A 27,486-nucleotide genomic window follows, 5' to 3' on the forward strand; every position below is an offset into this window, starting at 1 on the left:
TCTATGAATCAATCTTAGGCAATAGCATTTTTGCTGTATTCTTTTATCAATCATTTACAAAGACTCCTCCATTCATCTCTTCTGTTATTTCTGTTACCATTTTTAAAATTCTGAAAGGTAGATGCTGTTATTATCTCCATTTTATAGGAGAGGAAACTGAGGCAGTGACATCCAGCAGGTGTTTGAGGCTGGATTTAAACTAAAGTCTTCCTTACTCCAAGTCCCTTGCACTTTTTATTGTGCCACCTAACTGCCTCAGTATCCAGATATCCAAATATCTTCTAGCTTTTGTCATCATTTGCATTTTTTAAAAGTATAGAAAATAATTGGATCTGTGATTTCGTTAGCAGGCTCTCTTTATCTGTGTAGGTCAGCCCCTTCTCTGAAATTTATAGTCTGTAAGAAAGTTACTTAGAGCTACAAAGTCATTATGTCAGAGGTGGGATTTATCTAGTCTTCCTGGGCTCTGAGATAATGACTAATCAACTAATAGTTACTGCTTTCCTTTTTCTTTCAAGGCATTGTGCTAAGTATTATAAGGATGGAGAATCATAACCCCTTATAGAGCAAAGAGAACTGTAGGGTGCAACCAAAGTGGTGTAACATACTCAGTGTACCTTTTAATATAATTTAATGCAATTCGTAACCAAATGATCAAGCCACTTTCCATCTCAATGGAGAGGCTAGGTTCTTTCTCTTCTAGTGACCAGCACTATCTTGTATCTTCTTATCTTTGTCCTTCACTTTTTTCTCTTCCCTGCTTTTCCCCTTATGTCTTATAAAATGGAGGTAAATCTTTTTCAGTTTGTATTTATTGATTAAAGTTTATGACCTATACATAGTTTTAAAATCTATTGTTATATATTTTATATTTTTATTCCTATGAAGAAAACCTACAAAAAGTTCTTCAATTCATTTAGTTAATACTTATTTTGTTACCTAGTTTTAACTAAGATAGAGGTTCTTAACGCTTTTTTCTGTTGTGGATTCTCTTTGGCAGTCTGGTAAAGCCTGTGGCTCCCCTCCTCAATAATATTTTTATATGCATGAAATAAAATATCTAAGTTTACAGAGGAAATTCAGGATACATTTTTTAAAAGATGAATATTTTTTCCTATCCAAGTTCATAGACTGGCCCCTTAAACCTATATATGGATCTGAGGTTAAAAACCCTATAAGACAAAGACAAGTGTTAAATTAAATTTTGTTAAATTAAAAATTGGGAAGTCTGGCCATGGGTTTTTAATGGTTTATTAATAGAAAGGAAAGGCTGAGAGTTGAGAGAGGAAATAGATCATTCTTTAAGAAACACTATCCTGCTCTGGAATCTTCATTTAGCTGGCACCAGAGTGGGCCCCTTTTCAATTCCAAAATACAGAAGTTAAGAGAGCACTTTCCTTTTTGCATTCCCCTTTTTAAGTTCAACTTACTCCCCTCTGTTGCAAGATTGCATGCTGACAAGGAGACATTGGGGACACTAGGCCAGTGTGGGTGTCATGGGAGGGTGGAGTTATTTTTTTTCACACGTCATCCACTCCTTTCTTCCCAAGTAGCTTATAGGTTAGTTTTGGAGACAGAACTAGAATGTACAATTAGAAAATAACTGTCAAACTGTTTGATTCTATTATTGCACCAGGAACTCCAAAGTTGAAAAATATCATTGTGGATTAAAGTAGTTCTAAAGGCTATATGAAACAAGAGGGACTTGGGCCAAGCCTTGAAGGACTGTTAGAAATGATATAATTTTGAATGATTTATAATAATAATAATAATTGATTAAATAATTATTAACTAAACAGTCCCATGAGAAAGAGATGGGAATTAACATGATATTTGAGAGGCTAGTGAGATATGTCTGAGGGGAATAAAGGTTACATTTTTAGGGAGAATCAGGAAATAAGATAGGAAAGACAAGTTCTAGACTTATGTCTAGTCATAAGACTTAGTAAGAAAACACTAGATTGTAGGTCAATAGAAGTGGGTTCTAGGCCCTGTTCTTTCATAAACGTCATCTCTAAGCATATTTCCTCATTCATAAAGTGAGAGTATGTCAGATAATCTTCTAGCCTCAAATTTCTTTAATTTTATTTAGACATAAAGGTCAAAAGAAAGAATTCTAGTCATCCACACAGAGGTTGAAGCCATAAAAACAAAAAAGATGGAATCATCAAGAAAATAAAGGAACTGAAATAAGTCCTTAGGGCTCAAGACAAAAGTGCTCTGCCAGCACTGGGCTTGGTTGGCCTTTCCAAAACAGGTTAATCTTCTGTTACTGGCCCTAAGTAATCATCACAACACAATCCATCCCCTGAACCCACCAACATTTCAGTTCAAATCAGCATACTTCTGATTATTAAAGAATGGAAATTCAATTCAGCAAACACACCAGACAATGATGAGAGACTTAAGAAAACCAGGAAAGGTGGGTCATAGGACTCCAAGAAAGAAGAGAGTTAAAAGCAAAGAGGAATCAAATGCTACAGAGAGGTTGTAAATATGAGGAGTGAAAAAACAGTATTTGGCGATTATGAGGTGATTTGTGAATGACTTTTCCAAAATCAGCTTAAATATTTTTGTTGGGGCATAAGTTAGGTTGGCAGATTTAAGAAAATGCATATATGGTTGAGACCTAAAAGTACTAAATATAAGCTGAACTTTGAGGTATCATCAGGAAGGTCTCAGGTGAGATAGATACATATTTTTATTTTTATTTTTAAACCCTTACCTTCCATCTTGGAGTCAATACTGTGTATTGGCTCCAAGGCAGAAGAGTGGTAAGGGCTAGGCAGTGGGGGTCAAGTGACTTGCCCAGGGTCACACAGCTGGGAAGTATTTGAGTCCAGATTTGAACCTAGGACCTCCCATCTCTAGGCCTGGCTCTCAATCCACTGAGCTACCCAGCTGCCCCCAAGATAGAAACATATTAATAGGGTTAAGCAGAAAATCGTTAAAAAAAAAATCCTAAACATTCTCAAAGGCATAAGCGAAGGGAAGGACTCTGAACAGGAAAAGAATGAAGATTAGAGAAGGAATAATTTAGGGAACAAGGTTCTAGAGACAGGATTATAGCTTCAGAAGTCATTTAGTCCAACCCTTGTTATGTTTTTGGTGCAACTAGCAAAGTAATTGTAGAACCATAACATAAAGTAATATATTTATCTTGTAGCTTAAGGTCCAGATGATTTGCCAAAACAAGAATTTTAAATATTGATATTCTGTCATAGCTATGCAACCTTTTCACAAAACCGTTAAGTGTAGACATTTTTGGACACTTGAATATGAAAGGCCTTTTGCCAGAATTGTTAAGTGCATAAAATATTGACAGCCAAACTTAGATTTTGATAGTCTTTGAGTAGGCAAGTAGACATGGATAAATTGGTATGCTTTTTGATGAGTGGGGTGGACCTTTGTGAATATTTTAAAACTTCTCAAAGTTGTTAGAAATTGCAAACACATAAGTAAGTTTTCAAGATTAAAAACTTTATAAGCAAGTCATTTCAGAGTAACTTTGATTCCTAAAGACTTAACAGCCAATGACAGTACATTATGGCTTAGAAATTAGTTTCAGAATGCCTATTATTTGCACTGTTTAAATCCTATCGTAGGACATAAACTAATACTTGTTTGTTGTTTGTTTTTTGTTTTTTGTTTTTTTTTTTGTGGACTTTTAGGCCCTATGAGAGAAAGGGAAAGTTAAGGATGCTGGAGCAGAACAATGGATTTCTCTTTCTCTTTCATGCAAGGGATCATGGGAAACACAATTCAGCAACCACCTCAACTCATTGACTCAGCCAACATCCGTCAGGAGGATGCCTTTGATAACAGCAGTGATATTGTTGAAGATGGCCAGACACCATATGAAACCAGCCTGCAGCAAGGCTTTCAATACCCACCTACCACAGAGGAACTTCCTCCGATTACAAATGGCTATCCACCCTCAATCAGCATGTATGAACCTCAAGCCAAATACCAGACATATAGTCAGTATCCCAACGGGTCAGCCAATGGTTTTGGTGCAGTTAGAAACTTTAGCCCCACTGACTATTACCATACTGAAATTTCAAACACAAGACCACATGAAGTTCTGGAAAAACCTTCCCCTCAACAGCCACCACCTCCTCCTTCGGTACCACAAACTGTGATTCCAAAGAAGACTGGCTCACCAGAAATTAAATTAAAAATAACCAAAACTATCCAGAATGGCAGGGAATTGTTTGAATCCTCCCTCTGTGGAGACCTTTTAAATGAAGTACAGGCAAGTGAGTACGCAAAATCAAAACATGAAGGCAGAAAAGAAAAGAGGAAAAAAAGTAACAAGCATGACTCTTCTAAATCAGAAGAGCGCAAGTCGCACAAAATTCCCAAATTAGAACCAGAGGAGCAAAACGTAAGTGAATCTAACTTTTTGTAATATTTCATATATTCACTGGGATTTATTTCTCTTGAAGAATAATACTGCCGATTCTTGGTTCCTTCTGGCATTTGTTGAAATGTGAAGTGCTTCATAAAAAGTGTCATGCTAAATATTTTGCTTGTTATGCAACTTTATGGAATCAGGCTTATTTATTTTGATTGACTTGTTGCAGTCTACAGATTATTCAAGCTAAAAAGACAAAAGAGACAGTGATGAATTGTGCTGTTTCCTCATTTTTAGACCATATCAGAATTTTCAGCAACTTTTGAAATGTTGCAAAGATGGGGGAAATATGTCTTTACATTTAGCTTTCTTTGATTATCTGCTTGATAGTTTATAAAAATAAAAAATTAGTTTGCAGAATTGGATAAGCTTATAAAATATCAATTAAATATTTATATATTTTGATTAAAACTTTGTTTTTTTTTTAAGTCTTTTTTCCCCCGTGTAACATCATGCATTGCTACCAAAATGCTTGGCATTTGGGTGTTTTTTTCAATATAGATATATTGCAAACAAAAAAAGATGAAGTAATTTGGACTACATGGCCTCTAAGGTCCCTTCCAACTCTTAAGTTTAGGGTCCTATGTGCTCTAACCAGAGTTCATTTTTGTTCCTGTATTACTATATTTCTGTGGAATATGAGTTTAAGTGGTTGATTAGTTGCTGTGGTTGACCAACATTAATTTGGGAAATTTTTCTTATTTGTTATTAGCAACTGATGGTTGCCTGCCTTACGTACCAAAATATGCATGCATGACAGTTTCTAATCTAATTTCTAAGTCTGTAATATTTTATTTGTGGAAATAGTTGCTCATTATGGATTTATTTTATTCTTTATGAAAAGGTTTTTTTCCTTCATAGAACTAAAATTCGAATCTTTCTGAATTCCAGTAATGGGTCTAGAATCTCAGCTGAATAACAAGCAAAACATTTTTTTTTTAACCCTTAACTTCCGTATATTGGTTCCTTGGTGGAAGAGTGGTAAGGGTGGGCAATGTGGGTCAAGTGACTTGCCCAGGGTCACACAGCTGGGAAGTGTCTAAGGTCGGACTTGAATCCAGGACCTCCCGTCTCTAGGCCTCTCAATCCACTAAGCTACCCAGCTGCCCTCTAGCAAAACATTTTTTAAAAATTGTTTTGATAACTTTTGTTTCAAAGCATCATTCAGACTCTAGCAAACTCAGTAATTCAGTCTTTCATATGTATAATGCCCCCCAAATAGTAAAGTAAGAAAACTCAAAGGTAATTCTAACCTATAGGTGCAACAGTATTCTCCCATAAACATTTTCTTAAAAGGAAAAAAAAATGTTATTTTACAAGTATTTGAAGTTTTCTCACTTTATCCCTCAGTTTTTTCCTAGATGTCATATCTTAGGACATTAGCTTTCTGATCTATAAGGTCAGAGTTTGTAATTCAGTGATTCTAGAAAGCCAAGGAGGTGAATTTAAGTGTCAGGGGAAAGTTATTATTTGCTAAATATTTATATTTTTTATTCTTTTGCATAATCAGGAAAAGTATAGTGATTAGAATCTGTTAGAGTTAAAAGAAACCTTTGAAATTATCTATTAAACTCACCCCCTTCTATTTTGCAGATGGGCAAACTAAGTCCAGGAATAGTGAGAGTTTACAGTATTTCCATTGTAATACGATTTCCAAGCCTCTCCTTTACTATTGTATTCTAATTTCCATCTTGTCTGGTCTATTCTTATGATTTTAATTATGAAATGTTCATGGATTAGAGTTTATGGATATCATTTTCTCATTAGCCAGAAAACTTTTTTTGAAATGCTGATGGTTTTAAAAATAAGAAATGCTAGTCCATTTTCTTGCCTTTTGGTAATTACATTACTTTTAAAAATTCTTTTTCAGGATTTTTAGTTTTTCAGGAGCATCATTCTGAAAATTCTTTGATATTATGATTATACAGCTCTGTAGGTGTAGAAGAAGGAATTAGGAAAGTGGATCAAATACTATTAAACCAGCCTATCCTGAAAGAATTTGTTGCTGTTATTAATCACAGACACTTTAAAAAATTTTTTTTCTGCCAAATTCTCACCCTCTCCATACCCCATCCCTCACTCAAAATGAAGGCAAGAAAGACAAAAACTATTACAAATATATATAATCATATAAAACAAATTTCTTCATTAACCATGTTTTGTCCCTCCCCTCTCCAAAAAAAGGGCAAGGAAAAGAACAGGAAAAAGCCCTAATTCTGCACTCTGCATCTGTCAATTCTCTATCTGGAGGTGGATAGCATGTTTCATCACGAATCCTTTAAAATTCTGGTGGGTCATGGTGTTGATCAGAGTTACTAAGTCTTTATAGTATTGCTGTTATTGTATTGACCAGTGATGGGCAAACTACAGCCAGATGCAGCCCCTGAAATGTTCTATCCAGCTGGGACATTATTCCTAACCTGACGAATACAATGAGTAGGATACAGTACAATGAAACTCCGAAAGGGTTGCCTTAGAAACAGACTGACAGATGAGCATTTCCTTTCCTTTGGCCCCCTCTTTAAAAAGTTTGCCCATCACTGGTATAGACTATACTTCCAGTTCTCACTTAACTTTGTATCAGTTTCTGCAACTCTTTTCAAGTTTATCTGACACTATCCCCCTTATCATTTCTTATAGCACAATAATATTTTGTTACATTCATATAACATAACTTGTTCATTTATTCCTTAATTGATGGATATTCCCTATTACTAATTTTTTTGCTATTACAAATATATCTGCTATAAATGTTTCTGTAAATATGGAATTCCCTCCTTGTTCTCTTTGGAAAATAGCCCTAGTAATAGTATTGCTGGATCAGAGTGTATGACCCTTTAAAGATCTTTTGGACATAGTTCCATACAGTGGTGCATTATTGTATCTGTTTTTTCCACATCCCCTCCTGCATTTGTCATTTTCTTTTTTCTTTTTTTTTTTTTCATTTCTACTAGTCTGATGGATGTGATTTGAATTTTTCTAACTATTAGTGGCGCAGCAAGAGGTTACAATGGTAGAGTGCTGGGCTTGGTGTCAGGAAGACCTGAATTCAAATTTGGATTCAGACACTTATTTTGTGACTCTGAACAAATCACTTCTCTATTTGCTTCAGTTTCCTCATCTGCAAAATGATCTGGAGAAGGAAATGGTTAACTACTCCAATGTTTTTGCTAAGAAAACCTCAAATGGGGATGCAAAGAGTCAGATATGACTGAAATAATTGAACAACAAATTATGAGTGACTTAGAGTATTTTTATCTTATAGCTTGTAATAGCTATTCTTCCTCTGAAAATAGCCTCTCCATATCCTTTGACCATTTATCATTTGAGGAATGGCTTTTATTGTAATTTGAGTCAGTTCACCATTTAGAAATAAGACCTTTATCAGAGAAACTTGCTAAAAAGCCCCCCTCCCATTTCCCTATTTTCTCCCAATTTTAGCTGTATTGCTTTTGTTTGTACAAAAACTTTTAATTTTTCTATCATCAAAATTACCCATCTTACCTCCCATGAACTTTTCTAATTCTTCCTTGGTCAAGAACATTTCTCTTAGCCATAGATCAATTTATTGCATTAAACATTTATCAGGTGCCATTGTGTTTCAGGCACTGTGCTAAGTTTTAGGGATATAGTTAATAAAAAGAAAGAGAGTCTCTACCCTCAAGATACTTACGGTTTAATGGGGAGAGACAACACACTCACACAAAGTCAGAAGAACAAGGTGGAGGAAGCAGCATGAGGTACCCAGCTGTCTTGCATCTTGTTCCAAAGAGTTGGAATGACACAGAAACCAATGCAAAGTAAAGTGAGCCAAGTCAAGTCTAGTTTCTGCCCTCTATAAGGAAGGCATTGGGAGGAGTTTCATACTCCACCTTCTAACCCTCTTCTAGTTAGAGTGGAAAGGAAACAGGGGTGGTATCAATCCAGGCTCCAGTTTGCAACATGGTGGTAATTTCTTCCCTGTACCATAAATTTGCTTATATCACCTTTATATCTAAATCATGCACTAATTTTCAGTTTATCTTGTATATAGTATGAAATGTTGGTCTATGTCTCTATGTCTAGTTTCTGACAATTTTCTGCCAGTTTTTCCAATAGCTTTTGTCAAATAGTGAATTTATGTCCCTGAATTCTTTGGATTTTTATCAAACAGTACATTACCATGCTCATTTGCTTCCCTAGATTGTGTACTTAATCCATTCTGCTGATCAACTTTTCTATTTCTTACCCAGTACCAAATTGTTTTGATGACTATAGTTTTATAGTACTCTGAACTCTAATGATCCTAGACTCATTTCCATTGATTTCCTTTATATTCTTGCTATTTTGTTTCTCCAGATTAATTCTATCTCTTTCTGTTGGATATATTGATGATTTGTATGGGTTTATTTTATATTTTTCAACTTTGCTAAAGTTGTTAATTGTTTCAATTAGAGTTTTAATTGATTCTAGGGTTTTGTAGGTAAACAATCATATCATCTATAAAAAGTAATAATTTTGTTTCCTTGTTGCCTATTCACATTCATTCTATTTCTTGTCTTATTGCTGTACATTTTTAGTATAATATTGAATAGTAATGATGATGGACAGCCTTGCCTCCACCCTGATTTTATTGAAAAAGCTTCTAACTTATTTGTCCCCATATAGGAAATGCTTTTTCTTGGTAAATACTACTTGTCATTTTAATAAAAACTCCCATTTTTCCTATACTTTGTAATTAAAAAAAAATTTTTCCCCATTACATGTAGAAACAAATTTTGAAGATTGTTTTCTGATATTTTAGGATTCAGATTTTCTCTGTCCCTCATTTCCCTTCTCCCTAAGGTGTTAAATAGTCTGATATAGGTTATACTAGTGCTTTTATGCAATACATATTTCTGTATTGCTAATGCCATGACAAGACACTTAATCACACATACAATAAAACACTCATGAAGGAAGATGGCATTCTTTGATCTATAGTCAGAATCCAACAGTTCCTTCTTTGTCTATAGATAACATTTTTCTTCAAGAGCTCTTTGTAGATATCTTGGGAACTTGCTTTGCTGATATTAGTTTAGTCCTTCATAGTTGATTATTGTATAATATTTCTGTTATGTATACATTGTTCTCCTGGTTCTGCTTACTTCACTTTATATCAGTTCATATTTGTCTTTCCAGGTTTTTGTGAATTCATCCTGTTCATCATTTCTCATGGCCTAATAGTATTGCATTACAATCATATACCACAGCTTGTTCATCCATTCCCCATATTTCCAATTCTTTGCCACTACAAAAAGAGCTGCTAAAAATACTTTGGTATAGGTGGGTCCTTTCCCCTTATCTCTAATCTCTATGGGATACAGACCTAGTAGTAGTATTGCTAGGTCAAAGGGTATGCATTGTTTTGAGGTCCTTTGGACCTGGTTCCATATTGCTCTTCAGAATGGTTGTCAGTTCACAGTTCTACCAACAGTGTTTTAGTGTCTCAATTTTCTCACATCTCCTCCAACATATATCATTTTCCTTTTTGTTCATGTAAGCCAGTGGTTCCCAAACTTTTTTGGCCTACCTTTCCAAAAAAAATATTACTTAGCCCCCTGGAAAGAAATTAGTTTTTAAAAAATTTTAATAGCAGTTAATAGGAAAGATAAATGTACCTGTGGCCATCACCGCTCCTCTGGATCGCTGCAACACTCACCAGGGGGCAGTAGCGCCCACTTTGGGAATCACTGATGTAAGCCAATCTGATAGAGTTGAGATGTGTAAAATTTTCTTTATAACAGATGGTATCCCATTAATATATCCCATTAAATATTAATTTGCATTTTTAAGTCAGTAATGATTTGGAGCATTTCCTCATATGACTATAGAAAATTTAAATTTTCTCCTCTGAACACTACCCATTCATAGCCCTAATTGGAGAATGCTTTGTAATCTTAGAAATTTGACTCAGTTCTTTATAATGAGGCCTTTGTCAGAGACACTTGTTATGAAATTTTTTCCCAATTTGATGTTTCCTTTCCGATCTTGGTTGCACTGATTTTGTTTGTAAGAGAAACTTTTTAATTTAATGTAATCAAAATTATCCATTTCATTTTTCATACTGTTTTCTAGGCTTTGTTTGGTCACAAATTCTTTCCTCATCCATAAGTCTGACAGGTAAACTTTTCCATGCACCTGATTTGTTTATGGTGTCACCGTTTGTTTCTTGATGAAGTGTCTGTTTCGACTTTATTCTGGTGTGTGGTATGAGGTAATGGGCCTAATGGTCTGTGCCTAGTTTCTGCACCATACTATTTTTCCCTGGCGTTTTTTTTTTTTTTTATCAAAAAGTGAATTCTTTTCCCAAAAGCTTGAGTCTTTAGGCTTATTGAACACTAAGTTACTATGGCCATTAACTACCATGTGTTGATTATCTAACCCAGTGATTCCCAAAGTGGGAGCTACTGCCCCCTGGTAGGTGCTGCGGCAATCCAGGGGGGCGGTGATGGCCACAAGTGCATTATCTTTCCTATTAATTGCTATTAAAATTTAAAGAAAATTTCTTTTCAGGGGGCTAAGTAATATTTTTTCTGGAAAGGGGGCAGTAGGCCAAAAAAGTTTGGGAACCACCGATTTAACCTATTCCATCAATCCACCACTCTTATTTCTTATCCAGTGCCACGTTGCATTGATAATTACCACTTTATAGTATAGTTTGTATGGTATGGCTTACTTTCTGATGTTTTTAACAGGAAGAGGTATCATGTTTTATCAAGGGCTTTTTGGGGAATCTATTGAAATAATCACATGGTTTTTGTTTTTGTTATTGATAATAAATGGTCAATTATGTTTTTAGTTTTTCTAATATTTAACCAGCCTTTTTTATTTGTCTTATAAATCTAGCCTGGTCATATTCTTATGACCTTTGTAATAGATTGCTGCAAACTCCTTACTAGCATTCTTATTTAAAATTTTTGGGTTAATATTCATTTGGGAAATTGATCTATAATTTCCTTTCTCCCTTCTGATTCTCCCTAGTTTAGAAATCAAGACCATATTTGTGGCATAGAAGGAATTTCATAGGGTTCCTTCTTTACCAATTTTTTCAACAGTTTATATAGCATTAGAATTAACTGTTCTCTAAATGTTTGTTAGAAATTATTTATAAAATCAATCTAGTCCTGTATTGTGTTTTCCCTAGGAAGCTTACTAATTACTTCTTCATTATTTTTTTCTAAGATAGGATTATTTAAATATTCTATGTCATGTTATGCTGAGTACTTTATATTTTTAATATTCATCTTTCACTTAGTTTATCAATTTTATTGGCATATAGTTGGATAAAAGAGCTCCTAATAATTGCTTTTGTTTACTCTTCATTTGTGTGTAAATTCACCTTTTTCATTTTTTGATGCCAGTATTTTCTTCTTTTTAAAAAAATGAAATTAGGAGGCAGCTCTGTGGTTCATTGAAATGAGATCCGGTTCTAGAGATGGGGAGATCATAGTTTCAAATCTGGCCTGGGCAAGTCTCTTTAACACTCCCCTACCTCCCTGGCCTAATTCTTACTTCTCTCCTGCCTTGGAATCAATAAACAATGTTGACTCTAAGACAGGAAGGCAAGAGTTGTTTTGTTTTTTGTTTTTAATTAAATTTTAAATTTAAAAATAATCACATTAAAAATTAAATCAATGGTTTAGCTCAGTGATGGGCAAACTTTTTAAAGAGGGGGCCAAAGGAAAGGAAATGCTCATCTGTCAATCTGTCAATCTGTTTCTAAGGCAACTCTTTCAAAGTTTCATTGTATTGTATCCTACTCATTGGATTCATCAGATTAGGAATAATGTCGCACTGCTGGATAGAACATTTCAGGGTGGCTCTTGGGCTGTAGTTTGCCCATCACTGGTTTATCTGATTTCTTGGTGGGTTTTTTTTTTTTGTTCCTTTTAAACACCTTCTAGTTTTATTAGTTAAATAAATTTTTTGCTTTCATCTTCATTAATCTTTCCTTTGATTTTTCAGGATTTCCATTTTGATGTATAATTTGATTGTTTTTCCAGGGTTTTTTTAGTGCTATACTTAATTTGTTTGCTCTTTTTCTTATTGATGCAAGCATTTAGAGACATGGTTTCCCCCTAAGTAGTGCTTTGGTTGCATTCCATAAATTTTGGTACCTTGTTTCATTGTTATCATTATTGATGATTTCTATGATTTTTTTTCTTTGACTTTCATTTTGATTAGTTTATTTAGTTTCCAATTAATTTTTATTCTATGCCTCAAAATCCCTTTATTGAATGGAATTTTTATTGCATTATGCCCCAGAAAAGATGCCTTTAGTATTTCTGGGGTTTTTTATTTGTTTTTGATGTTTTTATACCCTAATACATGAAAGAAATATAATCCCTTTCTACTCTCCTTCAGCATTTCTCAGAATTCTGTTATTTCTAAAATTCTATTTAGCCCCTTAACTTTTCTTGTTTATTTTATAGTTAGATTTATCTAGATCTTAGAGGGGTAAATTGAGTTTAATAGAGTTTTACCGTCTTATTTTTTCTTGGAACTCATTTAACTTTTTCTTTAAAAATTTGTATGCTATTACTTTTGATATATGTACATTCATTGACATTCTTTATACCTTTTAGCAAAATGTAATTTCTCTGTTTATCTCTTTTATTTAGATCTGTTTTTGTGTTTTCTTTATCTGAGATAATGATTTTTTCCTCCCACTTTTTTTTAACATGAAATATAATAGAGTCTACTTTAGTCTCTTATTTTAATTTTGTGTATCTTTCTATTTTAAGCATTTTTCTTCTAAAAAACATATTGTTGGATTCTGATTTCTAATTCATTCTGCTTTCCTCTTCCATTTTATGGGTGAGTTCATCCTATTCACATTCATGTTTGCATTCTGTTCTCCTCCATCCTGTTTTCTTATATTTATTCTTTTTCAGTTTTTTTTTAACCCTGGCCCCTCCTCAAGTGATTTTTGTTTTTGACCAATGCCTTACTTCATCTAGTCTCTTTTATTTGCCCCCTCCCTATCCTCTTAATGCCTTTCTCTTCTACTTCCTTGTTGGCTAAGATGAATTATTACACCGAGCCCGACAGGCATGTTTATTCTTCCCCCTTGAACCAGTTCAGTTGAGAGTGTGGTTAAATAAAGTGTTACCTGCCCCCCATTTCTAATCCATTATATAAATTCCTACTAGTAAGTCCCATTTATGACAAAGAAATTCTTTATTCTTTTTTCTTTATTCTTCTCCCACCACAACTCCTTCCAGTATATTCCTCTTCATTTTTCTTTTGAGATAATCTCAACTTATTAGAATCACTTGAGATTCCTCATAAGCATGCTAGTAATAATAAAGTTTTGAGAGGTTACATATATCCTTGTTTAATCTTGTTTAGTCTCTGGTTTCTTCATCATGTTTACCTTTTTATGCTTCTCTTGAGTCCTGTAGTTGAATATCATATTTTCTATTCAGCTTTGGTTTTTGCATTATAGAAATACTTTAAAGTTATATTCTTTGACTGACCACTATGCTTGGAATGCTGTTCCTCAACTCTGCCCACTGCCTTTCCTAGTTTACTTTCTTATCTAAAATCCCATTTTTTAATTAAAAAAAAAAAAAAACTTTCCCAGTCACTTTTAATTCTAGAGCTTTGCTCCTTTTAATGATTAACTCTTTATCCTGTATTTAGCTTGCATGTTGTTAGTCCAGTTAATTGTAAACTCCTTGAGGGGAAGCAATTGTGTTTTGTCTTTTTTTTTTATCTCCAGTGCTTAACATAGTGCCTGAGACATGTAGTAGGCCCTTAAATAAATGTTTATTGATTAAATTATTTCATCAAATGCCCATATTTTTTTGAGGTTCACACACTATTCGTGGCCTACCACCCAAGCAAAATCCTCATAGCTGTAGACTGCCAGGTCACTCATTCACCTTCCTCATCTTTGGTACATGGCTCACAATTTTTCTCTTCTTCCCAACTCCTGCCCTCATCTTAGGAGACTTAAATTCATATGGACTTTCCCTCAAAACACTTTAACCAGGATTCCTCAATATACTCATTTACCATAAGCTACTCTGCTTCTCCTCAGCTACACATAAAGATGGTCATGTCCTTGATCTGCTATCACCCACAGATGTACCACCTCTCTGTCCAAGAATTCTGAAATCCTCTTATCAAACCACAATCTATTGATTGTGGTTTATTTTTTACCTTTCCCTTGCTAAACTCTATTCTTTGTCTTGCACCATAAACTTCAATCTTTTGATCTCTCATTTCTCTTCTTTTGATCTCTCAAATCTCTTCTAGACTAATCTCTTTTCCCCAACTTTTGGTGAACCAGTTCAGCTCTACACTGACCTCTTTTCTTACGTTCCCAGCTCATCATTATATCATTAATATTGCCTAGACAAGCCTCAGCTTTGGACATTCCCACCATTTTCTACCTTCACTCCTATACATATCCAGCTTAATGAAGATGAAGAAAATCATACAACTCTTCAGACTGGGTCCATTACAAGTTTATAATATGCCACATCAGCCACATTCTCACTGCTGCAAGATAGTCCTACTATATCTCCTTTATCACTCTTCCACTTTCCTTAACAGTTTTTCCAAATCTTTTCATCTTTCCTAAAATCTCTAATGGCTCCTTCTCCCCCATTCTCTCAACTGAGAACCTTACTTTTTTTTATCTTTTTTTAATTGATCAATTAAGAAAAGCTTTCCATGGTTACATGATTCATGTTCTTTCCCTCCTCTCCTCCCACCCCCGTCCCATAGCCCACATGCAGTTCCACTGGGTTTTACATGTGTCATTGATCAAGACCTATTTACATATTATTGATATTTGCACTAGAGTGATTATTTAGAGTCTACGTCCCCAGTCATATCCTCATCCACCCATGTAATCAAGCAGTTCTTTTTCGTCTGTGTTTCTGCTCCCACAGTTCTTTCTCTGGTTGTGCATAACGTTCTTTCTCATAAGTCCCTCAGAATTGTCCTGGATCATTGCATTGCTGCTAGTAGAGAAGTCCATTACATTCCATTGTGCCACAGTGTATCCATCTCAGTGTACAGTGTTCTCTTGGTTCTGCTCCTTTGGCTCTGCCTCAATTCCTTGAGGTCTTTCCAGTTCAATGGAATTCCTCCAGTTTATTATTCCTTTGAGCACAATAGTATTCCATCACCAGCAGATACCACAATTTGTTCAACCATTTCCCAATTGAAGGGCATCTCCTCATTTTCCAATTTTTTGTCACCACAAAGAGCGTGACTATAAATATTTTTGTACAAGTCTTTTTCCTTATGATCTCTTCAGGGTATAAACCCAGCAGTGGTATGACTAGATCAAAGGGTAGTCAATCTTTTAAAGTCCTTTGGGTATAGTTCCAAATTGCCACCCAGAATGGTTGGATCAATTCACAGCTCCACCAGCTATGCATTAATGTCCCTAGTTTTCCACATCCCCTCCAATATTTATTACTTTCCTTTGCTATCATGTTAGCCAATCTGCTAGGTGTGAGGTGGTACCTCAGAGTTGTTTTTGATTTGCATTTCTCTAATCATAAGAGATTTAGAACACTTTCAAGTACTTATTGGTAGTTTTGATTTCTTTATCTGAAAATTGCCTATTTCGTGTCCCTTGCTCATTTATCAATTGGGGAATGGCTTGATTTTTTTTTATACAATTGATTTAGCTCCTTATAAATTTGAGTAATTAGACCTTTGTCAGAGGTTTTTGTTATAAAGGTTTTTTCCCAATTTGTTACTTCCCTTCTAATTTTGTTTGCATTGGATTTGTTTGTACGAAACCTTTTTAATTTAATGTAATCCAAATTATTTATTTTACATTTTTTAATTTTTTCTAACTCTTGCTTGGTCTTGAAATCTTTCCTTTCCCAAAGATCTGACAGGTAAACTAATCTATGTTCACTTAATTTACTTACGGTTTCTTTCTTTATATTCAAGTCATTCACCCATTCTGAATTTTTCTTGATGTAGGGTGTGAGATGTTGATCTAAACCTAATCTTTCCCATACTGTTTTTGAATTTTCTCAGAAATCTACTATTGTCAAATAGTAGATTTTTGTTCCAAAAGCTGGGATCATCATACATTGTCTTGCTGAAATAATTTACCCCATGTCTATTCCACTGATATCCTCCCTTATGTCTGTTAGTCAGTACCATATTGTTTTGATGATCACTGCTTTATAGTACAGTTTAAGATCTGGTATTGCTAGGACCCCATCCGTCACATTTTTTTTTTCATTATTTCCCTTGATATTCTTGATCTTTTATTCTTCCAAATGAATTTGTTATAGTTTTTTCTAATTCAGTAAAAAAGATCCTTGGAGTTTCATAGATATGGCGCCGAATAAGTGTATTAATTTGGATAGGATTGTTATTTTTATAATGTTAGCTGGTCCTACCCATGAGCAATTAATGTTTTTCCAATTGTTTATGTCTAGTTTTAATTGTGTGGAAAGTGTTTTGTAGTTGTATTCATGTAATTCCTGTGTTTGTCTTGGCAAATAGATTCCCAAGTATTTTATAATGTCTAGGGTGATTTTTAAATGGAATTTCTCTAACTCTTGCTGTCAGGATATGTTGGAAATATATAGAAATGCTAATGATTTATGTGGGTTTATTTTGTCTCCTGCTACTTTGCTAAAATTGTTGATTATTTCCACTAGTTTCTTAGTTGACTCTCTAGGATTCTTTCAGTAGACCATTATATTATCTGTGAAGAGTGATTGCTCGTTCTCCTCAATGCCTATTTTAATACCTTCAATTTCCTTTTCTTCTCTAATTGCTACTGCTAGTGTTTCTAGTACAATGTGATAATGGGCATGCTTGTTTCACTTGTTTCACTCCTGATCTTATTAGGAAGGCTTCTAATTTATCCCTGTTGTAGAAGATGCTTGCTGATGGTTTTAAATATATTCTGTTTATTATTTTTAGGAAAGGTCCTTCTAGTCCTATACTTTCTAGTGTTTTCGATAGGAATGAGTATTGTATTTTGTCAAAGACTTTTTCTGCATCTATTGAGATAATTATGTGATTTTGTTGGTTTGGATTTTGGTATGGTCAATTTTATGGATGATTTTCCTAATATTGAACCATCCTTGCATTCCTGGTATAAATCCCACCTGATCATAATGAATAACACCTTATGATTACTTGCTGGAGTCTTTTTGCTAGTATTCCATTTAAGATTTTTGCATCTGTGTTCCTTAAGGAGATTGCTCTATAGTTTCCTTTATCTGTTTTTGATCTGCCTGGCTTTGGAATCAGTACCATATTTGTGTCATAAAAGGAGTTTGGTAGAACTCCTTCTTTGCTTATTTTGTCAGTTTGTGTAGTATTGGGATTAATTGTTCTTTAAATGTTTGATGGAATCTACTTGTGAATCCATTTGGCCCAGGGGATTTTTTTCTTAGGGAATTCTTTGATGGCTTGTTCAGTTTCTTTTTCTGATATGGGATTATTTAAGTATTCAATTTCTTTTTCTGTTACTCTAGGCAATTTATATTTTTATATTCATCCATATCATAGATTGCCATATTTATTGCCATATAATTGGGCAAAATAGTTTTTAATTATTGCCTTAATATCCTCTTCATTAGAGGTGAGGTCTCCCTTTTCATCTTTAATACTATTAATTTGGTTTTTTCTTTCCTTCTTTTTTTTAGATTAACCAGTACTTTGTCTATTTTTTTTCAAAATATCAGCTTCTAGTCTTATTTATTAATTCAATAGTTCTTTCACTTTTGATTTTATTGATTTCTCCTTTAATTTTTAGGATTTCTAATTTAGTTTTTCATCTGGGTTTTTTTAATTTGTTCACTTTCTAGTTTTTTTAATTTGCATGCCCAGTTCTATTACCTCTGCCGTTCCTAATTTGTTAATATATACACTCAAGGATATAAATTTTCCCCTGAGTACTGCTTTGACTGCATCCCATAGATTTTGATAGGATGTCTAATCATTGTCATTCTCTTCAATGAAATTATCATGTCTATGATTTGTTCTTTAACCAATTTTGGAGAATCATATTATTTAATTTCCAAATAATTTTTGATTTGCTTCTCCATGTACCCTTACTAATTATTATTTTTATTGCATTATGATCTGAAAAGGTTACATTTATTATTTCTCCTCTTTTGCACTTGTTTGCCTTATTTTTATGCCCTAGTACATAGTCAGTCTTTGTGAATGTACCGTGTGCTGCTGAAAAGAAAGTGTATTCCTTTTTGTCCCTATTTATTTTTCTCTACATATTTATTAACTCTTAATTTTTCTAAGATTTCATTTGCATCTCTTGTCTCTTTCTTATTAATTTTTTGTTTGATTTATCTAGATCTGATAGAGGTAGTTTCAGGTCTCCCACTTGTATAGTTTTAATATCTATTTCCTCCTTAAGCTCCACTAATTTCTCCTTTAGAAATCTGAATGCTATACCATTTGGTTTATACATGAAGCCAAATAGGTCAGTAGGTGAAATGGAGAAGAAATAGCATTCCAGGCAAGGGAGACTACCAGAAAAAAATGTCCGGAGCCAAAAGACAAGAGTGTTTTGTTTGTGGAACAGTCAAGAAGCTATGTCACTTGAACAAAAAGTACCTGGTTGGGAATAAGTTATAAAGAAGACTGGAAATGTAGTAGGAGGGAATAGGTTACAAAAGTCTTTGAATGTCAAATGGAGCATTTTGTTTTTGATTCGAAAAGCAACAGGGGGCCACTGGAGTTTATTGAGTAAATAAGTGGTATGATGAGATTTGTGCTTAGGAAAATTACTTTGGTGAAGGAATGAAGAATGGAGTAGAGTGCGGAGAGACCTGAGGACAGCTAGATCTATCAACAGGCCATTATAATAATCTAGGAATGAGGTGCTTGAGTGTGCCTGTCATAGTAGTGTAAGAGGGAAAAAGGGAACATATTTGAGAGACGTTGCAAATCAACAGAGTTTAGGGCGGCAGGATAGGTAGATTTGAGAATCATCAGCATAGAAATAGCAATTAAATACATATGAACTGATAAGTTCTCCAAGTGAAGTAATAAAGAGGGAAAAGAAGACCCAATACAGAACCCTGAGAACACATAGTTAGAAGGCACAATCCAGAAGAGGATCTTGCAAAGGAGACACAGAAGGAGCAGATAGGTAGGAGGAGAACCAGAAGAGAATAGTGCCCCAAAAACCTAGAAAGAAAAGAGTATATAGGAGGAGAAAGTGATCAAAGGTGTCAAAGAGTACAGAGGGGTCAAAGAAAATGAATATAGAGAAAAAGCCATTGGACTGGACAGCTTAGAATCATTAGTAACTTTGGAAAGGGTAGTTTTGGTAGAATTAAGTTCAGAACTCAGATAGTCAGAGGTTAAAATAAGAGAGTGAGAGAAAAGTAAATGGAAATATCTATTGTAGATGGCCTTTTGAATTTAGTTATAAAGAGCAAGTGAGATACATAAGGATAGTCAGAAGGGTTTTTTTCACGATGGGGAGACATGTTCGTAGGTAGTAAGTAGGTGAACCAGGAGACAGAGATCGAAAATAAGTGAAAGAATGGGGATAACTTCATCATGAGAAAAGAGTTAAATAAATAGGGTAGAGGATATCTGAGTAATAGGATATAAGAAATGGGTAGAAGGAGCTCAAAGCAAATGGCCTCAATTTTTTCTATAAAATGTAAGATTCTACAGGTTAAGATCTCCCCAGAGTAGAAGCAGGGCTCTTCCTTTCCTTTCCACCGATTGAGATAAAGTGCTTCAAAAGAATGAAACCAGTCAAATGAGAGAAGGAACTCCATTGTAAGGCACAGCACGGAAGACAGGCAAAGTTTGGGCATTTCCACGCTAAAAAGGGCAAAATTACTCCCACCAAGAGGTGAGCTCATCACCCTTCCCCCACTCCACCTACGGAGTCAGAGTTGGAGCAAGCTAGTGCGGGGCAACATCTAGGTTCTCGGAGGGTGGCTGGCTGAGGCCAACAGAGATTTACTCCTAAGAGAAATGAGACTTGGGACCCCAGGAGGCTGAGGAGACATGGAGATAGGGCACGGGGATTGGGCAGAGAGGGGTGGCTCACAGGAGCTCAATACGGAGACTTGCCTACACTCCATACCCAAACCTCTGCAGGTTGGGTCCCTAGGAGGCTGAGGAACACGGAGCTTAGGTGAAGAGACCTCACAGGGCTACTCATAGCAGATGCTGCTACAAAGACTCAAAAAATAGCCTCAGGGCAAAAACCCGCTCTGATACAAAGATGGCCACCAACTTCCAAGAACTACAACCTACAACCACCAAAAAAACAAAGAAGAAAACTTTAACCCTCAATAATTTTTATGCAGAAAAAATCCAGACTAATGAAGTATGGTAAACTAAGTCATTGTCCAGAAAACCTGTTTTTCCCTGGGGAATATAGAAATAAAAAATGAGCTTTCCTGTGAAGATCAGTCAGCTCAGAACCAAAACAACCCAGTCAGGATCCATGAGAAAATAACTCTTATTCATAGTCCAGGATAAGCTATATTGTGGAAAGTCTGAGACCCCACACTACTAACCAAAATATCTTCTAGATGATGATAAGGTTTGCTTGCTTCATCAAGGTTATGTCTCATTAATGAACATTGTTTGTTTTGTATCTCTCATCCTATAAAAACTGTATTGTAATTTCAGTCCAGTGCAGCTTTCACTGGGAAACTGCCCTGGCCAGTAGATACAATTATAATTAAATACTGGTTCCATTAATCTTAACTTCTGGGTGTCTGGACTTGATTTATGAAGTACATCATTTCACTAAAGAGGAGACAGTAGAAGATGACAAACAAGTGTAAGAAATAAAATGGATGTAAAAGGATAGATTTTAAAAAATTATGGTTTTAAAAGATTTATTGGTAGCCATTAGAAAAATGAAGCCACATGCCATGTTAAGAGTCAGTTTAAAAGACTCGTACACTGTTACCTCCTTTCCCCATCCTGGATCAGCTCCAAGTCACCAAAAGGAGAGGGCCAATCCAGTCCTCCACCTTTATCCTTCTCTCTATGTTATTACACTTCCTGTCTATGTGATTACGCAAGAGAGGGAACCAATTGGATCATGGGAAATGTCATTTCAAAGACCCTGAAATGTCCATAGGAAGTTTAGATCAGAGACCTCAAAATTTCAATTACACATTCCCCCCTGAAGAGCAGAGGGAGACTGGTCTCCCTGAAGGCTCTTGTAAACATAAATAACTTTTAAATAACAGAAATTGGGGATAGAAAGAAAAGAGGACCAAACTAATGATCCAATGATTGCTAGGCACATTAACAGAAAGCCAATTGGGGGCAGTCCCCTTTGGCATAAGAGTGTACATTCAAAACAAATGCATTCAACTCTCCATAGTTCAAAGTTCATTTTGAATCTTCTTGATGCAATGTAGGTTTCTGCAGGCATTTTCATAGTGCCTTCTCCACACAGGTTCTTTGTCTGCATTCTGGGGAGATGGTAAATTTCTTATCCTGAAATTATTCTCAAAAGAATTTAAACTTTACATTATAGATTATAGTACATACATTCTGATTATAAAACATACCCACCTGAGGAAAATCAATCACACATTCCCCCCTAAAGAGGATTATACCCAGATCAGCTAAGGATACATGGCTGAGTTATGGGATTGTATAAGTCAATTGGCAAAAGAAATAAAGATTTTAAAAAATTGAAATAAAAGAGAGAAAAAAACTTGTGAATGAAATGTAAAATGTCAAAGTCTTGTGTGAATCAAGGTCCAACTAAAGTGATTTAAGCAATTGTGTAATTACTCATTTAGTAGCCATGATGACTATAGAAAGTTTCCAGTTATAAAAGAAAGAAAAGGACTAAATTTGCATATGTGTGTATGTGTGTGTGTGTGTGTGTGTGTGTGTGTGTGTGAGAGAGAGAGAGAGAGAGAGAGAGAGAGAGAGAGAGAGAGAGAGAGAAGTGTCTTTTCCTTGTCTGATTTGCTTTCACTCCCAGGGATTGGGCAAGCCAGGATGATGGCCAACCTGCAGTACTTGACAATGATGAAGCTCAGGGAAGTCTGACCCCTTAACATATGTCAGAACATCTGCAACCCATAACCTCACACTAAGTTCAAGTCCTTTAGTATTGGCATGGAAGTTCAACAATCCTACCTGCATTGATATGGTCTTTTTTTTAACTTGTGCTGCTAGGCACTGTGCAGTTTCTCACAAATCCATTGGGACTGGGTGGTCTCCTTGACTTTGTGGCTCTTTTGTTCCCTTCTCCTGGAATCAGACACAATTATTAATCACAATCCCATAATATTTACCAATTCATGTCAGGTTTCCATAGAATAAAGCTTTGTGGATATGCATTAATATTACAGTAGTTATATATTTATAGTAAACTTATATTACTATAAAATAAAAAAGGATTAATATTGATTATATGTACTTTTAAGCACAAGAAAAGAGAAAAAATAAAAATCTCAAAAGGCTGTATTGCACATAGAAGGGAAAAAAATAATATAAAAGAATGTTTTAAAAATCAAAAATATATATATATATATCTTGGTATTAGTGAAAAGTTTTTTCACCTAAAAATGTGATCCATTTCCTGTTAAACTGTTGCCATGAACTCCTGTGAGTATAAATGGCTTTTACAAAATAGATTTATAATATAATTCAAATAAAGTACCAAAATTTCCAAACACTTTTAAAGACAGTAGCAAACAAACCCACGTGAGTTTTCTGTATAACCATTTGCTGTGGTGTTTAAAAAATGTATACTTGTCACAAATTCAACAGGTATAGTAAATCATTCAACCTTGGCTGAGATATTTTAACAAAATCTATTACTGCTTCGATCCAAATGTGGGGCAGAGCCTAAAAAAAATATCAGAGCCTAAAAAAGTATCTGATAAAAAGCCTATTGGGTTTAAAATATAACCAAGAATTCTAGATCCTTCTGATTGGAAAGTAAATTAAAATAAAGAGTTAAAATATCAAGCAGCAGGAACTCTTTTTGGCTTCCTTGTAATATATAAAAAGTTTGGGTAGGAAACTTCTATTTGTTGTCTCTACCTTTTTAAGACAATGTTCTTTATAATATGCATAATATAAAGAATTTTATATGTGTGTATATATGTATATATACATATACATGTGTGTATATATGTGTATAAATATAAACCTATTATCCATTCAGAAGTTACTATAAAATCCTAAAGTCATTTATAAAATTTATAAAATTTCAATTTAAATTCTTAAGTCATTATTAAGTCAATAATTAAGATGACAAATCCAGGATACATGAGACTCATGGGCTTTTACCATGACATGTTGTTCAGTAAAATCATATAACAGAATAGATATCAATTTAGCTTAATATAGGTAAACTTAAAAAAATTAAACCTTCAAAATATTAGCAAATACAAAAAAGCAAATGACAAATTACAAATAGTGTAGTTAAAAGAAAGCATTTCTACGAATCAGAATAAACTTGTTCATTATTAAAGAGTTACAATAAAATCATGAACAGAATTTATCTAGCAGCCAAAAATTCATTATCTTAAAAAATGATTCAGTGTAACAGAACGATATTGATCAGCTTAATATATGAACTTAATACAGCAAAATACAATATGATACAGAGACTTTAAATAAACAGTGGAGTCTGAAGACGTTTAAAATCCAATTCCACTCTTTTAAAGATTCCATTCAAGTTCCTTTTATCTGAGCTCTGCACTGAGCATAGTGTGGATGACCCTAATAATGGGTGTAGTTCAGAGGTTGGCAGACCCAAATGGCCAGCGTTCATAAGGGAATCAGTTTCTCCCCTGAATCTCAGGCAAGATAATTGCAAGGAATGGTAGGAAGAAAAAACATCCCAGAACTGAGTTCTGTTTCAAATAGGCAATGTGGGCCATGCTTGCCATTCTACTTCCTGTTTGAAGAGTAAAAGCTAGGGCCCACATGAAGCCAATTGGGGTAGGGGCTAGAAAACCCACATGGAGAGGCTTGTTGGGGTTGGGGTGGCTAGACAAGAGGCTAAAGAATCTCTCTTCAGGTTAAAAGTCCTTAATGTCTAAGAGGAAACACACACAGGCTTCCAAGGAACACATCAAGGAAACTCACCAGTGTGCAAAATGAAAAAGAAGGGGGTTTATACTTCCGAAGTTTCAAGCAGTGACAGCAACAGCTTAACAGGATCATCTGGAGTTCAGACAGAGCAGCTGGAATTCAAACAGGTGTCTGGCATCCAAAGGGATGGGGAATGTAAGGCAGGAACAGCCAGGATCTGGGATCAGTAATCAGACGGCAAAACTCCCCATGCAGGGGCTATCAGCCCTCAGTTGATGGTTGAGAAGATCAGAAACAGCTCCACCCACCCACCCACCTACCCAAGGGAGGGTCCAGCTGAGCCAGGGGCAGCTGGCATCAGTTGGATCTATTGGGAATATAAGAATCAGCAGGCAGGAACAAGCTGCTGGAGCTATCAGCAGCAGAAAAGTAACTCCCCTTTTCCTGAAAAATAGCTGGGATGCTGGGGAAAATGGGGAGAAGAGAAAAAAACAAAAACAAAAAACTGGCAGAAGTAGGCCAGCCATGGCAGAAACGTGGTTTGTTGAAAAATTGAGGATTTCTTCTCCAAACCTCAAGTGGTTGTCAAAAATGTAAGAAATAAAATGGATATAAAAGGATAGATTTAAAAATATTATGGTTTAAAAAGATTTATTGGTAGCCATTAGAAAAATGGAGCCACATGCCATGTTGAGAGTCAGTTTAAAAGACCCACACCCTGTTACTTTCTTTCCCCATCCTGGATCAGCTCCAAGTCACCAAAAGGAGAGAGCCAATTCAGGACTCGGTCTTTATCCTTCTCTCTACATTATTATGCTTCCTGTCTACATGATTACGCAAGAGAGGAAGCCAATTGGATCATGGGAAATGTAGTTTCAAAGAACCTGAAATGTCCACAGGAAGTTGAGATCAGAGACTTCAAAATTTCAATTACACACAAGTAAACACAACCAAACCTTCCCCCCAAAAATAGAAATTGGTCAAAAGCTCTTGAAGAGTTCAAATCTCAGATTATGAGAACAATGGAAGAGATTTGGCAAGAAAAGTGGGAAATAATTCCAAAAGAAAATAACAGTTTAAAAGAGAATTTCCTACTTAGAAAATGAAGCCCAGAAACTAAATGAAATAATAAGCAAATTGAAGACCAGAAATGACTTGCTGGAAGCCATGAAAAGCAGGATAGATCAAACCAAAAAGGAAAATAAAAAAGATCTTAGCTGAAAACCAGTCATTAAAAGCTAGAATTGGACAAGTTTAAGCCAATGATCTCACAAGACAGCAAGAATTATTAAATCAAAGTCAAAAGAATGACAGATTAGAAGGAAACAAAATATCTCATTGAAAGGATGGTTGACTTGGAAAACAGATCTCAGAGAGACAATTTGAGAATCATTGGCTTACTTGAAAACCTAGAAATAAATGGAAACCTCGACATCATAATAATAATACAAGAAACTATCCAAGAAAACTGCCCTGATGTTCTTCAACAAGAGGGCAAAATAGACATTGAAAGAGTCAAGATCATCATCTACATTAAATCCTCAAAAGACAATCCCCAGGATAATTGCCAAATTCAAGAACTTCCACGCTAAAGAGAAAATATTAAAAGAAGCAAGAAAGAGACAATTCAGATATCAAGGAACACCAATCAGGATTACACGGGATCTGGCAGCCACCACCCTAAAGGCTTGGAAGGCTTGGAATATGATATTCAGAAAGGCAAGAGAATTGGGTCTACAACCAAGAACTACCATCTATTTCTTAGCCAGTACCAACCAAACTGTTTTGATGATTACTGCTTTATAGTACAGTTTGAATTTGGGTAGTGCTATGCCTACCTTCCTTCACTTTATTTTTTTCACTAATTTCCTTGATATTCCTGACATTTTGTTCTTCCAGGTGAATTTTATTATTTTTTTCCTAGTTCATTAAAATAATTATTTGGTAGTTTGATAGGTTTGGTACTGAATAAGTAAATTAATTTATGTAGAATTGTCATTTTTATTATAGTATGTTGGCCTGCTTGTTAGCAATTTATATTATTCCAGTTGTTCATATCTGATGTTATTTGTGTGGAAAATGTTCTATAATTGTGTTTATATAATTCTGAGGTTTGTATTCCCAACTAGATTCTCAAGTATTTTATATTGTCTAGAGTTATTTGGTTTATGTGGGTTTATTTTGTATCCTGAGACTGTAATAAAGTTATAAATTATTTCAACTAGTTTTTTAGTTGATTCTCTAGGGTTCTCTCAATATACCATCATGTCATCTGCAATAAGTGATAGTTTCCTCATTTCCTATTTTAATTAATTCAATTTCTTTTTCTTCTTGCTGAAGTTAGCATTTCTAGTACCATATTAAATAATAGCGTGATAATAGACATCCTTGCTTCACATCTGATCTTGGGAAGGTTTCTAACTCTCCATTGCAGATGATACTTGCTGATGGTTTTCAGTAGATAATTACTTATAATTTTAAGGAATGGTCCATTTATTCCTATGCTTTCTTGTGTTTTTAATAGGAATGGGTGTTGTATTTTTTTCAAAGGCTTTTCTTGCATCATGATGTGATCATGTGATTTCTCTTATTTTGGTAATTGATATGGTCAATTATGTTGATAGTTTTCCCAATATTAAACCAGCCTTGCATTCATTGTATAAATTCCCTCATTGAATGATCCTTGTGATATATTTCTATAGTTCCCTTGCTAGTATTTACTTAGAAATTTTGCATCTATATTTATTATTAAAATTAACATATAACTTTCAGTTTTTGCTCCTCCTGGCTTATATTTGTGTGATAAAAAGACTTTCTCTGCCTGTTTCCCCAAACAGTTTATTGGGATTAATTGTCCTTTTTATGTTTGATAGAATTCATTTGTGAATCTATCTGACCCTGGGAATTTTTTCTTAGGGAGTTCATTGATGGTTTGTTCAATTTCTTTTTCTGAGATGGGATTATTTAAGTATTCTATTTCCTCTTCAGTTAATCTGGGCAATTTATATTTTTGTAAGTATTGATCC

At 34.7% G+C, this 27,486-nt stretch overlaps 1 protein-coding gene across 2 annotated transcripts in view; it reads left to right on the forward strand.

Moving 5' to 3' along the window:
• The window catches only part of NSD3 (nuclear receptor binding SET domain protein 3), a 154,121-nt gene that overhangs the window by 50,574 nt on the left and 76,061 nt on the right, over window positions 1-27,486 (forward strand). For both annotated transcript variants that reach the window (XM_044663565.1, XM_044663566.1), the window contains exon 2: window positions 3,672-4,387. In XM_044663565.1, coding sequence (XP_044519500.1) covers window positions 3,716-4,387 — 672 coding nt within the window. In that variant the 5' untranslated portion in view covers window positions 3,672-3,715. The remainder of the gene's footprint in view (window positions 1-3,671; window positions 4,388-27,486) is intronic.

The sequence above is a fragment of the Gracilinanus agilis genome, chromosome 2 (genome assembly GCF_016433145.1).
Source record: "Gracilinanus agilis isolate LMUSP501 chromosome 2, AgileGrace, whole genome shotgun sequence".
Taxonomy (NCBI): domain Eukaryota; kingdom Metazoa; phylum Chordata; class Mammalia; order Didelphimorphia; family Didelphidae; genus Gracilinanus; species Gracilinanus agilis.